The sequence below is a fragment of the Micrasema longulum genome, unplaced genomic scaffold, assembly GCF_059751315.1.
Source record: "Micrasema longulum isolate JH-2025_06_02 unplaced genomic scaffold, ASM5975131v1 h1tg000377l, whole genome shotgun sequence".
In the NCBI taxonomy this organism is placed as follows: Eukaryota; Metazoa; Arthropoda; class Insecta; order Trichoptera; family Brachycentridae; genus Micrasema; species Micrasema longulum.
In genome coordinates this window covers 131142-146191 of record NW_028277578.1, presented here as the reverse complement: position 1 = coordinate 146191, position 15050 = coordinate 131142, and the positions used below count along the sequence as shown (strand labels likewise).

The 15050-nt window shown below is 31.4% G+C and overlaps 1 protein-coding gene across 1 annotated transcript in view; it reads left to right on the top strand.

The window, feature by feature from the left end:
- The window catches only part of LOC148282092 (frequenin-2), a 374474-nt gene extending 370426 nt beyond the window's left edge, over positions 1 to 4048 (top strand). Inside the window, exon 8 of the mRNA XM_088225644.1 lies at positions 131 to 4048. Coding sequence (XP_088081770.1) covers positions 131 to 298 — 168 coding nt within the window. The 3' untranslated portion in view covers positions 299 to 4048. The remainder of the gene's footprint in view (positions 1 to 130) is intronic.
- Positions 4049 to 15050: the final 11002 nt, after the last annotated feature.

Sequence of the window (15050 nt, the reverse complement as noted above, 5' to 3'; positions counted from 1 at the left end):
AAAAATGAGTGTTCTGAGGTAATTTACAAATGTCCATAATTATGTACGATCAGACTGAATCATCAAATTTCTTTCTTGTTTCTTCCTCTGTTGTTAGGAACCTTATTACAAGTCTCGTGAATAATTTTAGGGCCAGCAACCTCAAGCGGAGGACGAGAATACCCCACAGAAACGCGTGGATAAAATCTTCGATCAGATGGACAAGAATCACGATGACAGACTAACTCTGGAAGAGTTTCGTGAAGGGAGTAAGGCGGACCCACGCATCGTTCAGGCTTTGTCTCTTGGAGGTGACTAAAACACCAAAATAACGTAGAAAACCCTGTGCTCGAAGATTCTCTTCATTCGAGAATGAAACCTTTTAACCTTTTTACTTACCGATTTATTTAATTCCTGACTCAAAGACGATATTCTAAAAAGCAAGGTAAGGTTAACGTAATGTTTAAAAAATATTTCTCGTTTGTGAAATAAATATTTCATGTGATGAACAAAATCTTACCCTGTTTTTTCAGGGTCAAATTACACAGTATAAATATAACTCAAACCAGACCACCTTTGTAAATATTTATCTAGTAGTGTACTTGGATTATTAAAAAATGCCCAAGGTAATTGATTGATTAATACGTAAATGCACTCAGGTTAATCTTATATATTAATTTATATTATGTGTGCTCTCCTTCGCTCACTATGTACACTACATATTATGTACTTAATATAATAACGGTGGTTTAGTGTTTGTTACTTTAATTTTGTTGCGCAGACAGAAGATACCTCTCATTTATTGATTTTATTATACCTACATATTATTGCAGTCAATGTTAGATTATAGAATAAACAGTAAATAATAAGATTTGCCAATTTAAATATAATTTGGATATATTCAAAATATAATTAAACTGTAACTTTAAACGTTTGAAATTTCATCCGCATAGATTTGTTGCACAGCTGTAAAATATTGATTTATGGCTTTTGCAACCCTCGCAGCATAATAATTATTTTCCCTCCACTGGAGGAATTTTTTCGCCAAGTGACGCCACTTGTAAAATTTAAAAAATGGTTGTGATTTTGCCTTTCTTCCTAATAATCTATTCCCTTATTCTTTTTAAAACACGACTAATTATCGCGTTATTAAAATTCGGGAAAAGTTTACGATTCAATTTGTTCAAACTTAATATGGCACTTTTTAGTATTTTCATTTTAACCTGAGTAAAAATCGAATTATTATTTCTGCATTTGAAAAGTTGTTTTGAGGGTCGTATTTATGTATTGGAAATCTGGATTGATCTATGTATGAAATGTTTCTCTTTTATGTTCTTAATAAGGGAATAATTGATATAAGAACAAGGCACTTAAAGTGCTGTTCTGAATACTGTCTCCAAAACATTGAAATACACACCGCTAGAGTGATCTGAACGTGCTGAATGCTAGAGCGCTTGCAAATAAATTACGGAGTAAGCAACAACGCGACAAACTTCACATCTCACACAGAATAGACAGTGAAGCACGACTTTTTTCCTGCATCATTGTAATTTAAGAAGGTTATTATTTTCTTTAAACAGTCACAGTAAATAAGTAATAATATAATAATCAAACACCAATTTGAGTCTACTGAACACTTTATTTTATTTTTACAAATATAAAAAATTTAAAAACAAAAATTTCGTGACAATTGTTTCGCCTTGTTAAGGCATTTTGATTTTTTTAATGAGTTTATTATAAGTTTAAATATGGAGTTCTACAAAATAAACACCGAATCAATCAATACAGTAAATAAGGTTTAAATGTATTTTCATTTCCACTTTTCTCAGTTTGGCTTTATTTTATAAATAATGTTATTTTTATTTATTACTTCACTTAATTTAATTTATTACTTCACTCAATTTAATGACTTATTTTGATTTAGTACATCACTTAAATAAATTACTTAATTTAATAAATTTTATATTATCTTCTACGAATATGTCGTTTAAATTATATTTAGTACGAGCTCATAGATCTTGTATGTACATGGGCGTAAAGATGTTAACCAAATGTTAACAAATCAACGTTTATTCCGTTGCTCGCTATTTCAGATGCGCTCATGATAATAAAAAATACTTAAATATTAATAGGAATTTGTGATTTGTGATTTGACGCCAATGTGGTGAAGAGAAAAGGGAAATACAACTAGGAAGATAATGCAGTACCTTATATTTTGAAGAGTGACAATCTACGAAAATCTTATAAAGATGAATCTAGATTATGTATTGTATTAGTACGAATAAGCCTATGAAAATGTTATCTGTGCATACAGAGGCCTTTAAGTGGTATTGAGAGCTCTAGCTTTATTATCATTTTTGTATGCACATATTATATAATAATATAATGCTAGTAAAGTAAAATGCTTTAGATGTGTTATTAGAATGGTTACTATTGTCAGCTACTCGTGTTTTGTGAAAACGTTTTATAAATCATCTGGCATTTCAAAGATTTAATAAAAACTTTTATAGATATTACATTTAAGTAAAAAAAATAATGGCTTGGAATTCATCTTGATTTGAAGATTCAAGTTCGTTCAAAAGTATACATAATAAGTAAATCAAATAATACATTTGAAGCTCAGCTTTTTGCTATTAACACACTGATCAGGTTAAAAAGACAATAAAATTATTGGCGCGGCTGCAAAAAGCTGAATAATTATTTGTTGTAGTGAAGTTATTCGACACAAGTAATTTGGTAAGCATTTTGGTACTAGTGTGGATTTAATGCTTTGCAATTTTGTGTTAGCTAGAATAATCGCATCCTTTGCAATCGTATCGTCTTTTAAATCCTCACTTTGAATATTTCAAAATCTAACTGAAGTTTCAAACTGATGGAAATAATTCCCTAGATTTAATAACTATAGTGTGCGATTATTAAACAGTAAAATTTCTAATGGCGTGGTTCACATATGCCTTCATAATTCAATATCAATGCTACTGATCTTCATTTGTTGAAAACCAATAGAAGATGTAACCATCGTATTTTTTTAAAGTTCACTGAGATCACGCTTCTAAATCTACGCACGTTATTGAAAATGATTTCAGTTTAAAAAAAAAATAAAAACTAGTATTACACAATATGAATCAGTTATTACATTTGGCACTAAATCAACATAATTTAATTTGAAATATTAATAATAATGCACCATTTATAATTTTATTTTACATCCTACATCACGTTTTAAAGCGGCTTTTTAAATTACACAACATTAAAATTTAAGAAAATAATTCAAATGCCAAATTTTTTTTTAACGAGTAACGAATAAAAATAGAACTTCTCGTGATGAATAATAAATTTGTTAACTGTGTGTTGTTTAATAAATATAAGATGTTATAAAGTAATTAAGATTGTATTTTTTAATACAAATATTGAATAAACATTTGGAAAATTGCTAATAAATTTGAAAAAAACTTTTTTCTTCAAACACCCTTATTTTGCAAAAAACTTTACACTGTTACATTGTGCATTAAATAACTCTAAAATTCAAGTTTTCACTAACTTTTGTATCCGAATTCTTTACAATGTTAATGTTTTCATCGGAATATACTAAAATTATAACTAATAAATTACATTGTAACACTTATATTATTACTGCTCTTTCTAGGTGGACCTTTTGTTATTTTTAAACTTAAAATTATAAAATAAATATTTCCATTTCTTTCGGGGCTCAAATTTCATAGTGGTATTGTTACTGGTCTATTTGTATTGTATATGGCACGTAATTACAAATGAATCTCATTTTGTTCTGCAATTGTATGTGAACCTTCACATTCCTTACTTTAATAAAACAAAACAATTATTGTTATGTAATATGTTAATTAATTTAACTAGAAATATTGTCTTTATCCATTAATTTTGGATTCTAATCTATTTTATAAATAAACGAACATCTATTTATTTACGTATCCATATTCTATCAATATAATATAATAAGAAGCTTTTTTGTTCTTATTTTTTAAGACTTAAATCATTGTAACTACATCAAAGGGGTTTTCTACGATTTTCTTATTTATGAAAAGGTACGATATTTTCCGTGAATTAATATTTATCAATATTTGTCATCGATTTGCTAAGATGTTAAAGTAAATAATAAATGTTTTATGTGGCTGCTACTTAGAATAATCAGTTTCTAATATCTTAAATATTATTAACTTATATTTTGTGATTGCCTCACACTCTTAGTCCGTAATTGTTCGTACACACACAAATATTTATATTTCATGAATTTAGTCACTGCAGTACAGTGAACGAATTCATATTTTTTGTTTATAAATCTAATATGTAACTTTCGTTATAGCATTGTAAACAATTGAATTATTTACCTTTTTATATATATATACTTTGTGCAACAACATATAGTATATTTATTTTACAATTTAGATTTAAAGCTTGTTTTTATTTTATAGAATTATGGATGCAGTTAAATTAACTTAATATTGAGTGAATTACACATATTTTATTACATAAGAGATTTATTCATTTTTTAAATGCACAAAAATTTAAACAATTTTATTTTAAAAAGAGATTTAAAAAAATAAATTATTGTTTCCTTTTATCATCGTCAGAATTATTACAATATACATTAAAAGAATGTTTTGATACATAATTTTACTCTTGCAACATAAAATTCATGTATCCTTTCACGAAAAAATTTGGACATTATTTTTCAACTCTATTCTGAATCAAAATTTATTTTTAAAAAGTCAAATTATTAGAGACTTTAACGTCATTCCATTTGCTAAAATTAAGTTTACAACTTCATAAAAATTATTCTGTTTTCATAATGACTAATTGCATTCTTGTAGTCATTTTATGAATCAATAGTACAATATGTGTACAATACGTGTGAATTTTTAGACAAATATGTTTAATCTACTTAACAACATATAAGTAATTACTTTTGAATCATGTTCTGGTACATTCAAATTGTTTTAACACCGCAAGTTTACAATGTATAGAATCTACTCGATTGTGAATTATTTAAATAAAAATAATTTTACAAATGTATTTTATTAACATCTTGTGAAAATAAAACTATTTTTGTGTTGATAATTGTCAATTAAATACGCATTCAAATCTTGAGTCCTGTGTTTTATTTTTCTCTAGTTTGTGTCTTTTTTCGCAAATCTGAGTCTAAAAACATATTTGACAGTTCTGTTATAAGGTTGTACAAGTTGGTGGGTATACAATTAAAAAGAAATCATATGTTGCGATGTTTTTTGGTTGCTGGTTTAATTTTAAAAATATATATTTAGGCCCGAGCGCCGATACAGTGTTGTTAACCATCCAAATTGTCTGCCTCGTGTTCACGTCAGCACGTTTGCCTACCGTGCAAGAGGTATCAGGCTCGATTCCCGACATGGTCGATATGAAATATTTATTAAAATTGTTTTTTTTTACAATATCATAGTCCCTTGACTGGCACCTGAAAAGTAAGACTGATCATCTTACCTTCATGTATAAAAAATGATGCGATGGAGTCGGTGTGCCAATCTATTACCCTATATTAGTGTGTGCCAAAAGAAAATTATCACGATAACAAATGTTACAATTTTTTTTACTTGAAATCGTACCAGAAAATCCATCCTCTTACCATCACAACATTGGTCTTTTATGCCAGATTTTACCGTTGGTCCTTTGAGCCGGATAGCGCCGCTTTATTTTTCACAGTTTCAGTATATAATAATAGGGCCTTGAACAAGTGCTCGCTGTTTCCCGACAGATGATGTTAGCTTAGTTTTTTTACATCGGGTCAACAGTCAACTTCATCGCGAAACTACCTCCATCAGTGGGCATGAAACCACAGTAGGTATTTGTTACATTTGTTATTCCGCCGAAGTGTAAACTAGATTCAAATTCTAGAGTAGAATTTTATCCAAAAAAAGAGTGTTTGCGGGGAATTTCCCAACATTACTTTTTTTTAAAAAACCTGCAGTTAAAGCCTATAAAATTCTTATGAAAACTTACGGTGACTTTGCTCTGTTGGAACAGCATCATCATCTCTGCTCTGCACTATGATCAGTTGGGTGTAGTGTATCATCAGCTCCTCAGACCCAATAAAACCATCACTGGAGATTGCCGTCGATTATAATTATTGATGCGTTTAAACCGATCATTAAAGGAAAAGCGGCCACAATACGGACACATGACAACGCTCGACCACATGTTGTAAGGCCAGTCAAAACACACTTCTAAACGTTTAAATGGGAAGTCCTACCCCACTCACCGTATTCACTGGACACTGCTTCTTCAGATTACCATTTGTTCCGTCTGATGACTCATGGCCCAGCTGAGCAGCACTTCCGTTATAATTAAGATGATAAAAAATAGGTCGACTCGCAGATAACCTCAAAACCTGAGTTGTTATTTTGAGGTGGTATTCGTATGCTGCCAGAAAGATGGTAGAAAGTTATCTATAGCGATGGTCATTTCAATTTTTAATTATTTTTATTTTTCATTTCATGTATTTATTTTTTATTTATACATTATAACACAGTATTCAATTCAGTATCTATATATATATAACAAAATGTACATAGTAGATTGATTTAATCGAAAATAGAAAAAAAAGGGTTATAAAATAAACATTCATATCGTAGGTATACTCACAAAAAACTTTAACTCTCAAATCCCTGTTTTGAGAATTCAAGCTCTTAAGTTTTGTTGCAATTTTACTCTTTTATATCTTATTTAAATATACTTTGATGTTAAGTGCTCATTTAAGATCATGTTTTTAATTTTTCCGTTACTCGATTTTATATCCAGTAAATGTTAAGTTATTTAAAGCTTTTAGCCTTAATAAAACACCCAGTATACGACTTAATCTTAAATTTACTTTTAAAACTACAGATATATGAAATTTAATATGACTTATATTAATATTATAGGTATAACAAAATCACAATATGGCTGCAAGCAGCGCCAGCGCCATCTAGCATACATATTTGTACTTGTTTATAATGAATAAAGCAGTACTGTAACAAAACTCAAACAAGCGTTTTATTAGGTTATGGGCCTAGACACATTTATTCCTTTTAAAATAGTAAAAAGTAGTTAGAGCAGTATTCAGTGTTTAAAAATGACGATTAATTATTTCGTTAACGTTCCAAAGTTAAAAGGTCGGGTAAATTATAATGATTGGTGTTTCGCATTAAAAAACGTTCTAGTGCTCGAAGATTTAGCAATCGCCTTTGAGAAAAAGTTACATATTTCGTCTACCCCAGAAGAAAACGTAGAAGATTCTAAAGTGAAGGAAAATAGTTTTGACAATAGACGCATCGCTGTACGTTGCAACGGTAAGAAGTTATAAAAGGTTGCAGTAAATTATTTGGTCCCAGTTGGGCGACATTGTAATGGTAGGTTATCACAACCTTAATGATCAAATTTATAAGATATAGAAGAATAATTAAGATAACCAAATAAAGTAGCTCCAAACAACTTACCATTGACCAGTTTCGCTCAATCGGCAAGAACATGAGAATTCTCCAAAAGAATAAGATAATGTTGTTTAAATTTAATTTTATTAACTGCATCAAAAACATTATATACAAAAAACTTTACTGTAAAATGGAATAAATATGACTCAGAGATCTAGATTTTATGAAATAAACAACTCGTTAGTGAAATACAAAATTTTAATAAAAGAAGCAATCCTCTACAAATATAACAAGGTGAGATATTATTTTTTAAAAATCAGAATTCTGCCTAGCTGGTGTGAATAAATGGTTGACAATAAATTTATCTAAAAAGTAAATATTCATAATAATAATAATAACAACTGAAATAGGTTCTTGATTGTTTTCTTCTCGCCGTAATATGGAATAATGTTGAATTTATGAAATAAAAATCAAAAACGGGGTACGTTGGACTTGTTTTTTACAACGTTACAATGTACACATAAAGCACGCGGCAACCGCATACGAACATGTTCGATGATTCGGAGTATGCAAGAAAAATTAGTTTATTGCGAAATTTAATAAACATACGTCTTGACAACAGTACTCAATGACTCAGTATGTAACCAACATTATAGAGACGGGACAGAGACTGCAGGGAACGGGATTTAAGATTACTGATGAGTGGATCGGCGCATTAATGTCAGCAGGGCTACCTGAAAATTTTTGGCGATGATTTTGGCCATTGAACACTCGGGGATTGAAATCGGTTCTGACGTCAAAAAAACAAAGTTGATGGATATGTGTTTCCCTGGTGGTGCCGTTTCTAGTACAAAAAAAGCATTTGTGGCAAAAAGAACGAATCGTTTTAAAGATGTCAACCCAATACGAGGTTATCATAGACAATCGAAGGAAACGTTAGAAACTGTCAAAACAATCAGATATTTCAAATGTAAACAGATTGGACACTACAAGAATCAATGCACAAACTCGGGAACAAGCAATAGCGCATTTAGTGCTATCTTTTTTAGCGGAAAATTTAGTCACAAGGATTGGTAAATTGATAGTGGTGCAAATAATAACATGACAGCTAGACAAGATTACATCGAGAATCCGTCGTATCAACTTAAACCCGAGAAAATAATAATTGCGAACCGAACAAGTGTACCGGTGATGTGTTCTGGTAACGTCAACATCATAACAGTTGTTAATGGTGTGGAATATGACGTTAAAATTTCAGATGCATTGTGCACACCGAATTTAAGAACCAATTTACTCTCAGTGAGTCAGTTAATTATGAATGGAAATAACAAATTGTGTAATTTTTAATGAAAATGGTTGCTTTATTTATAATCAACAGAAGATACTCGTTGGTCAGGCAAAATTAGAAGAGGGTGTGTTCAGATTATACACTTTGAAAACTGAACAGTTAATTGCACCAACCGCAATAGCATCAAGTGAGACTTGGCATCGACGCTTGGGACATATTAACAGTACTAGTTTAAATAAAATGAAAAATGGAGCCGTAAAAGGAATTTCGCACCCAGACGTGGCAAACATAAATAAATCAACATGCACAATTGCTGTGAAGGGAAGCAAGCCATACTACCTTTTCAGGAGAGTTCGTCGAAAATTCAGGATATTCTTGAGGTGATTCATGCAGATGTATGCGTTCCAATGGAAATTCTTTCTGTCGGAAGATCTAGATATTTTGTTTTGTTCGTGGATGACTACAGCAGAGTGGCATTTGTATATTTTATGAAAATGAAAAATGAAGCATTTATGTTTTTTTTTAAGTTTCAGTTCATGGTTAAAAAACAGAAAAGCAGAAATATTAAAATTGTAAGGACAGATAACGGAGGTGAGTTTTGTAGCCGAGAATTTGAGAAATATTTAAAGGAGTAAGGAATAGTTCATCAAAGGACTAATGTTTATACGCCAGAGAAGAACGGCATATCTGAAAGAATGAACAGGTCAGTAGCTGAAAATGCCAGATGTTTGATTTTTGAAGCCGGTTTACAAAAAACATTGTGGGCAGAGGCAGTTAATAGTTCAGTTTATTTGCGAAATAGATCTGTTGCTACGGGATTAAATAACAAGATTCCATACGAAGTCTGGATAGACAGGAAGCCAAATTTAAAACATTCACGTATTTTTGAAAGTACAGCTATGGGACATGTTCCAAAAGAAAAACGTTTGAAGTGAGACAAGAAATCAGAAAAATTCATTTAAGTTGGCTATGCTGAGAATGTAAAAGGATATAGAGTTTATGATCCGGAAAATAACTCTGTTTCAATAAGTAGAGATATAGTCATCATGGAAACTTCAACTGAAAACTCAGTAGAGCTACCAGTAGAATGTAAGTTTTCAGCGGAGGCAAATAGGCCAGAAGATTCAAAAAGGTCAGATCCAGAAAATGAGAACGAAGGAGATTATACAAATCCAGAAGATTCTTCGGTGAGTACTTCAGATGATAGTTTCTCGAACACAACTTTAAGCCCAGACCTCACTCTAGAGAATTTGAGTGAACAAAGACCTCTACCAAAACGGATGATAAGAAAACCTGACCGGTTTGGTCTCAATTATATATGTATTGCGGAGTGCGACTATGGCAATGACAGAGAAATCACACTCAAGAAGCTTTAGATGGATCAGAGAGCAAGTTTTAGAAAGCGAATATCAAGGAGGAGTTTGATTCATTTAAATAGCATGCATGGAAAGTAGTTGATCATCCCAAAAACGGTACAGTGGTGCAGTACAAGAGGGTTTTAAAAAATAAATATAAAAGTTCTAATAATGTGCGATACAGAGCAAGATTAGTAGCAAAAAGCTTTTCACAGAAAGCTGGTGTTGATTTTCAGGAGACTTTTTTCCCCGTGCTTAGATATTCCACATAAAGATTGTTATTTGCTCTAGCAGCAAAGTTTAATTTATATTTAATTCATTTAGATGTTACCACTGCTTTTTTAAAATGGTTTCTTGAATAAAACTGTATATATGAAGAAACCTGTTACTTTTACTTAATATAGTTGTAACGACACCAAAGTTTTAAAATTAAAACGTGCTTTATTTGGTCTTAAACGGTTGCCTAGAGCTTGGTATCAGAGAGTTAATGATTATTCGATAAATTTAGGTTATAAAATATCTATGTATGATTCATTTTTACACTACACATCGTCGTTGCGCCTTAGAAACTGACTATGAGGAATCATCTCCCATCCACTATCAAAGATGTTACTACAGTATCTCTGTTTAAATCACGTCTAAAGAAACATCCACTTTCTCTTCTTTAATCTCTCCTCCTTTCCTCTTTCCTCTTTTTTCTTTTTCCCATTGTGTAATAATATTGATTTCAAGTAATTCATACACAAATATAGTTATGCCTATTTTTATATTTCTTTCGCATTTTTATTTTTATTTTCCATTGAATATGTTTTGTAACTTGAATTATAAAAATAAAACTTTTATTTTATTGGTTGTGGCGATGCATAAGATGGTTCCTGACAGTAGGTATATAAAATTTGTTTTGTCACAGCGCAAATTGGAATGAATAGAAAGAGATTTGAAATGGACTAACTTTTTGAAGATTCTCGTTCCTCTGGAAAACAGGGGCAAAACTCCACACTGATAATATTTTCCTTATCGTAGAAATTTAGTTTGAGCTTATTACTAATTATATTTTATTTTTTAACGATACGCTTATACCGATTCGATTAACGTGTATGTTAGTTGAGTTTCAAGCGGACACTGACTCCATGTGACAAAATAAACAAATAAAATAGTTTTCGGAACTTCATACATGTACGAAAAGAACAGGATTAAAGTTGGCGAGAGAAAAGGAGACTGGTATAGGAATGTATTCACGCTGTGACACATTTTCAAACGGCCTTACCAGGTTAGTTGGAATAAATTGCCATTTGGCAATAAGCCCGCCAATTTACAATTAGCATTTTGTACAAAAAGTTAAAAAAATACAATCGAACTTGATTATAATGCCCACGGAAATAGCGCGATCTCGAATATAATAAGGAAACATTAGTTGTCATTTTAGTTTGTGTTTTTTTTCCATACATTCATTCACTTTCATATCGAACTTCTTCTCGGGCATACCAAACAAAAATACTGTCAACAGGCAAAACTCTTCAATCGTTTGAAAACTTAATTTTTAAATATAGAACCTGAGTGATAAAATCTAAACGGGCGGCTTACTTAGGACCGACGGGATCGGATGACATTTATGACACTATGTTGTAAGTGTCTATGTACCTAATTGGTGTTTTCACCGGCAACATTAAAAAAAATTCATACGCATGGTTGAAACTACGTGTAAAAAATACAAGCTTAGCTAACCTAGTAAGTACTGGCTGGGCACAACATTACAATTTACAACTTCTTCTGTAGTTTATGAAAAACACCCGTATTTCGGGGGGTTTTACAACACTTTTCAACTTTTGTAATGCTCTATGGTCAACGCATAATAAACATTGCAAGTGGGTGACGTGAGTGTGGTTAAAAACTAACCCTTGAATTGTAAACATGTCTATTAACAAGACAAAGTGTCTCTCAATTCGTGAAAAAGTGGCTATTATTTATGAAATAGAATGTCGTGCAAAAAAAAGTGTGTAAAAAATCTTATCCACAGTGTCAATATTCTAGGGAAAAAATCATGTTTATTTATCTGTATTTGAAATTTAGGAAGTGGTATGTTTGTAAGCATTTATTGAAGTTTTTTTATTTACTTATCTCCATGAACCATACTAACATTTATATGTTTACTTAGTGACAATATGGTTATTGTATAATTCTATTATTATTTTATACTTTTGTATAACAAGTTATGCTTATAACTAGCAAATTCAGTCGGTTCCATCTTCCTCGTAATAACCATGTTCGACTGTGTGCATTAATTTTACTAAATAGATTCTTTTTTTAGATCAAAGAAAATATTATTAACCAAGAGTAATGAATTTTATGAATGTAATACAGTTAAATATTCACTAAAAAAATATTCCCACATTTCTATTGAAATTGTGACATAAACATTTTGTGAAAAACACAGCCACAGCGCGACGACGGTATTCACTTCACCATCACATAAACCAGTTAATGACTGATGTCTAAATTTTCATATTTCCTTCTCAAAAATGATCTGCATCATAACATTCACCATTCTGTGTATGCTTAAACATCCGCATGTCTTCAAAAAGGACTGTAACCTTTACTTACGCGACAAAGATATTTTATTGTAGAGGTGTTATTTTTATACTCTACTTGATAGTAGCTATTTGTAAGTTCATGTCAAATATATTATGATTGAATGGATGTAATGGATTTAACCTCAAGGAATAAATAAATAAAATAATTTAAGTTAATACAATTTTTGGTTTATTACACACGAAAATACAAAGATTACACTAAGAATATTTTAGAGTGAATTTGAATACTAGTGAAGACAGAGAAGGGCGAGTGACGTGTTACGCGCCCTTATATAGGTCCATTGGGCACTGTGGCCATAGGCAACAACACATCCTCGTCTCTTACTCTCTGGTCCCCACATTATCAATCCACATAGATAGATAATTCAACAGAGCTGAGCGATTTATTTTATATACGAGTACATGGGAAGCAAGGAGTTCGAAAACTTGTCAAACAATCCATTCAAATATTTAATACATTTTGCTTATGTGTGTGAGGCAAAATAAAATATTCTAGTTTGCCTATTAACAGAAATAAAATTTGTATGTTTATTTGGTTCACCAATAGGCACGAACAAATTAACGTATCTTAATGTACATAAGCCTTTGCTTATTAAACATTCGAACGCATTGTACTTATTAATTTATTTACGCATTTGGTGATAAGTTTGAGACGAGCAGAAAAAGAATCCTTTAATAAGAATAAAATAAATCGATTGAAAAGACATTTTATTTATTTAAATATACATATATAACATTATTAGGTAATTACAAAAAAGTGATTTTAAAAAAAGCAAAAAAGATTATTAAGGTTCAGCCTTAGAGTATATACTCTAAGGGTCCAGCATAAATTATAGTCCATGAAAATAATAGTAAACAATGAAGAATAAGTCACAAATACACATTTAGTTAAAGAGGACGAGTCTAAAACTGGTAATCCCTGCATAGAAAAGATCCACCTCTTTCGGTAGGCTGTTCAACATCATCATTATTCCTTTTCCGCACCTAATGGTGCATAGAGCACTGCATTGGTACACCAATGGCAGATTAACTGATCATTTTTGTTACATGAAGGCCAAATGATCAGTCTTTCGCTTCAGGTACCGGTCCAGGGACTATGAAATATTCTAGTGTAAAAACACGTTTTTAAATAAATATTTCATGTGAACCATGTCGGAAATAAAACCCGAGACCTCTCGCATGGTAGGCAAACACGCTGACCACGAGGCCGATAATTACACCACAACAATTACACCACGATATTACACCACGGCTATTCAAACAAGGTAATATGTCCTGCATCCTGAAAGAACAAATGGTATGTGTTGCCTAGCTCTTAAATAGTTGCTCGGTAGGTCCATATAATGTTATGCACTCCAAAATGTTGATATTATGAATAACTCGTTCAAAAGTTTAAAGGCCATCATAAGCAAGGCAATACTTAGCGGCAACTTCTCGGTTTTATCAATAGAGTGACGGCGGACTTCAAAAATATTAATACCATAAAAACTCTTTATTGCTCATTAGTTCGACCCCATCTAGAATAAGCTTCTCCTATTTGGTCTCCATTCTACAGAACACTGTTTTCTAAGAAAAGTGGCATGGTTGCTTGGATTACATGGGGGTAATTATTCCTATTTTGAAATAGAGCAATCTCTTAATCTGTCTTCATTGGAGAGACGTAGAACTGTGATGGACCTTATATGCATTTTCAAAATACTAAATGCTTTAAGTCATTGTTTTTCAACCTGTGGGTCGCGACCCCCTGGGGGGTCGCGGTGCCTCTTTAGGGGGATCGCGAGAGGTGGAGAAAACTTCAGTTTTTTTATACAACATATAATTTGTGGGACTTAAAGAAAAAGTCGATAAGAATTGAAATTATTATCTTTAACAAAATTTCCCTATAATCAATCATACAAGTCAGAAAAATGCTAGTTCAAAACATGTTATTACAAAGAAAATAAATATTAAAAATGTGTTTAAATAGAAAATGATTACATCTGTGCTTGCTTATCTTCGTTCATTTTAATGTGAAGGTTGCACTTGAGTTTGTTCAATTAATTTCTCCCATCGTGGATCCATTTTTGCCACATTAAGTATTAAATCGTTTTCCAAATTTAAGCGATTTCTTAGTTTACATTTTATTCGCGCCATTGATGAAAATGCCAACTCGCACAAGTACGAGGTAGGAAATGGAATCAAACACTTCAAAGCCTCGGTTGTTAATTCCGGGTATTCTGTTTTTCTTTTTAAACAAAACGTATCCAAATTTTCAGACTTTAATTCCAAGTGTAACATCCCATCGGCAGATAGTTCCAGCAGATTCTCTTTGAGCTTAGTTGCTAAATTTGCCTCGTTTATAGCTGCATTTAAAAACGGATTTAAGATCCATCTTTGCCCAGTGTTGTCCGATATCTCTTGCAGTGCAAAGTAATGGCAC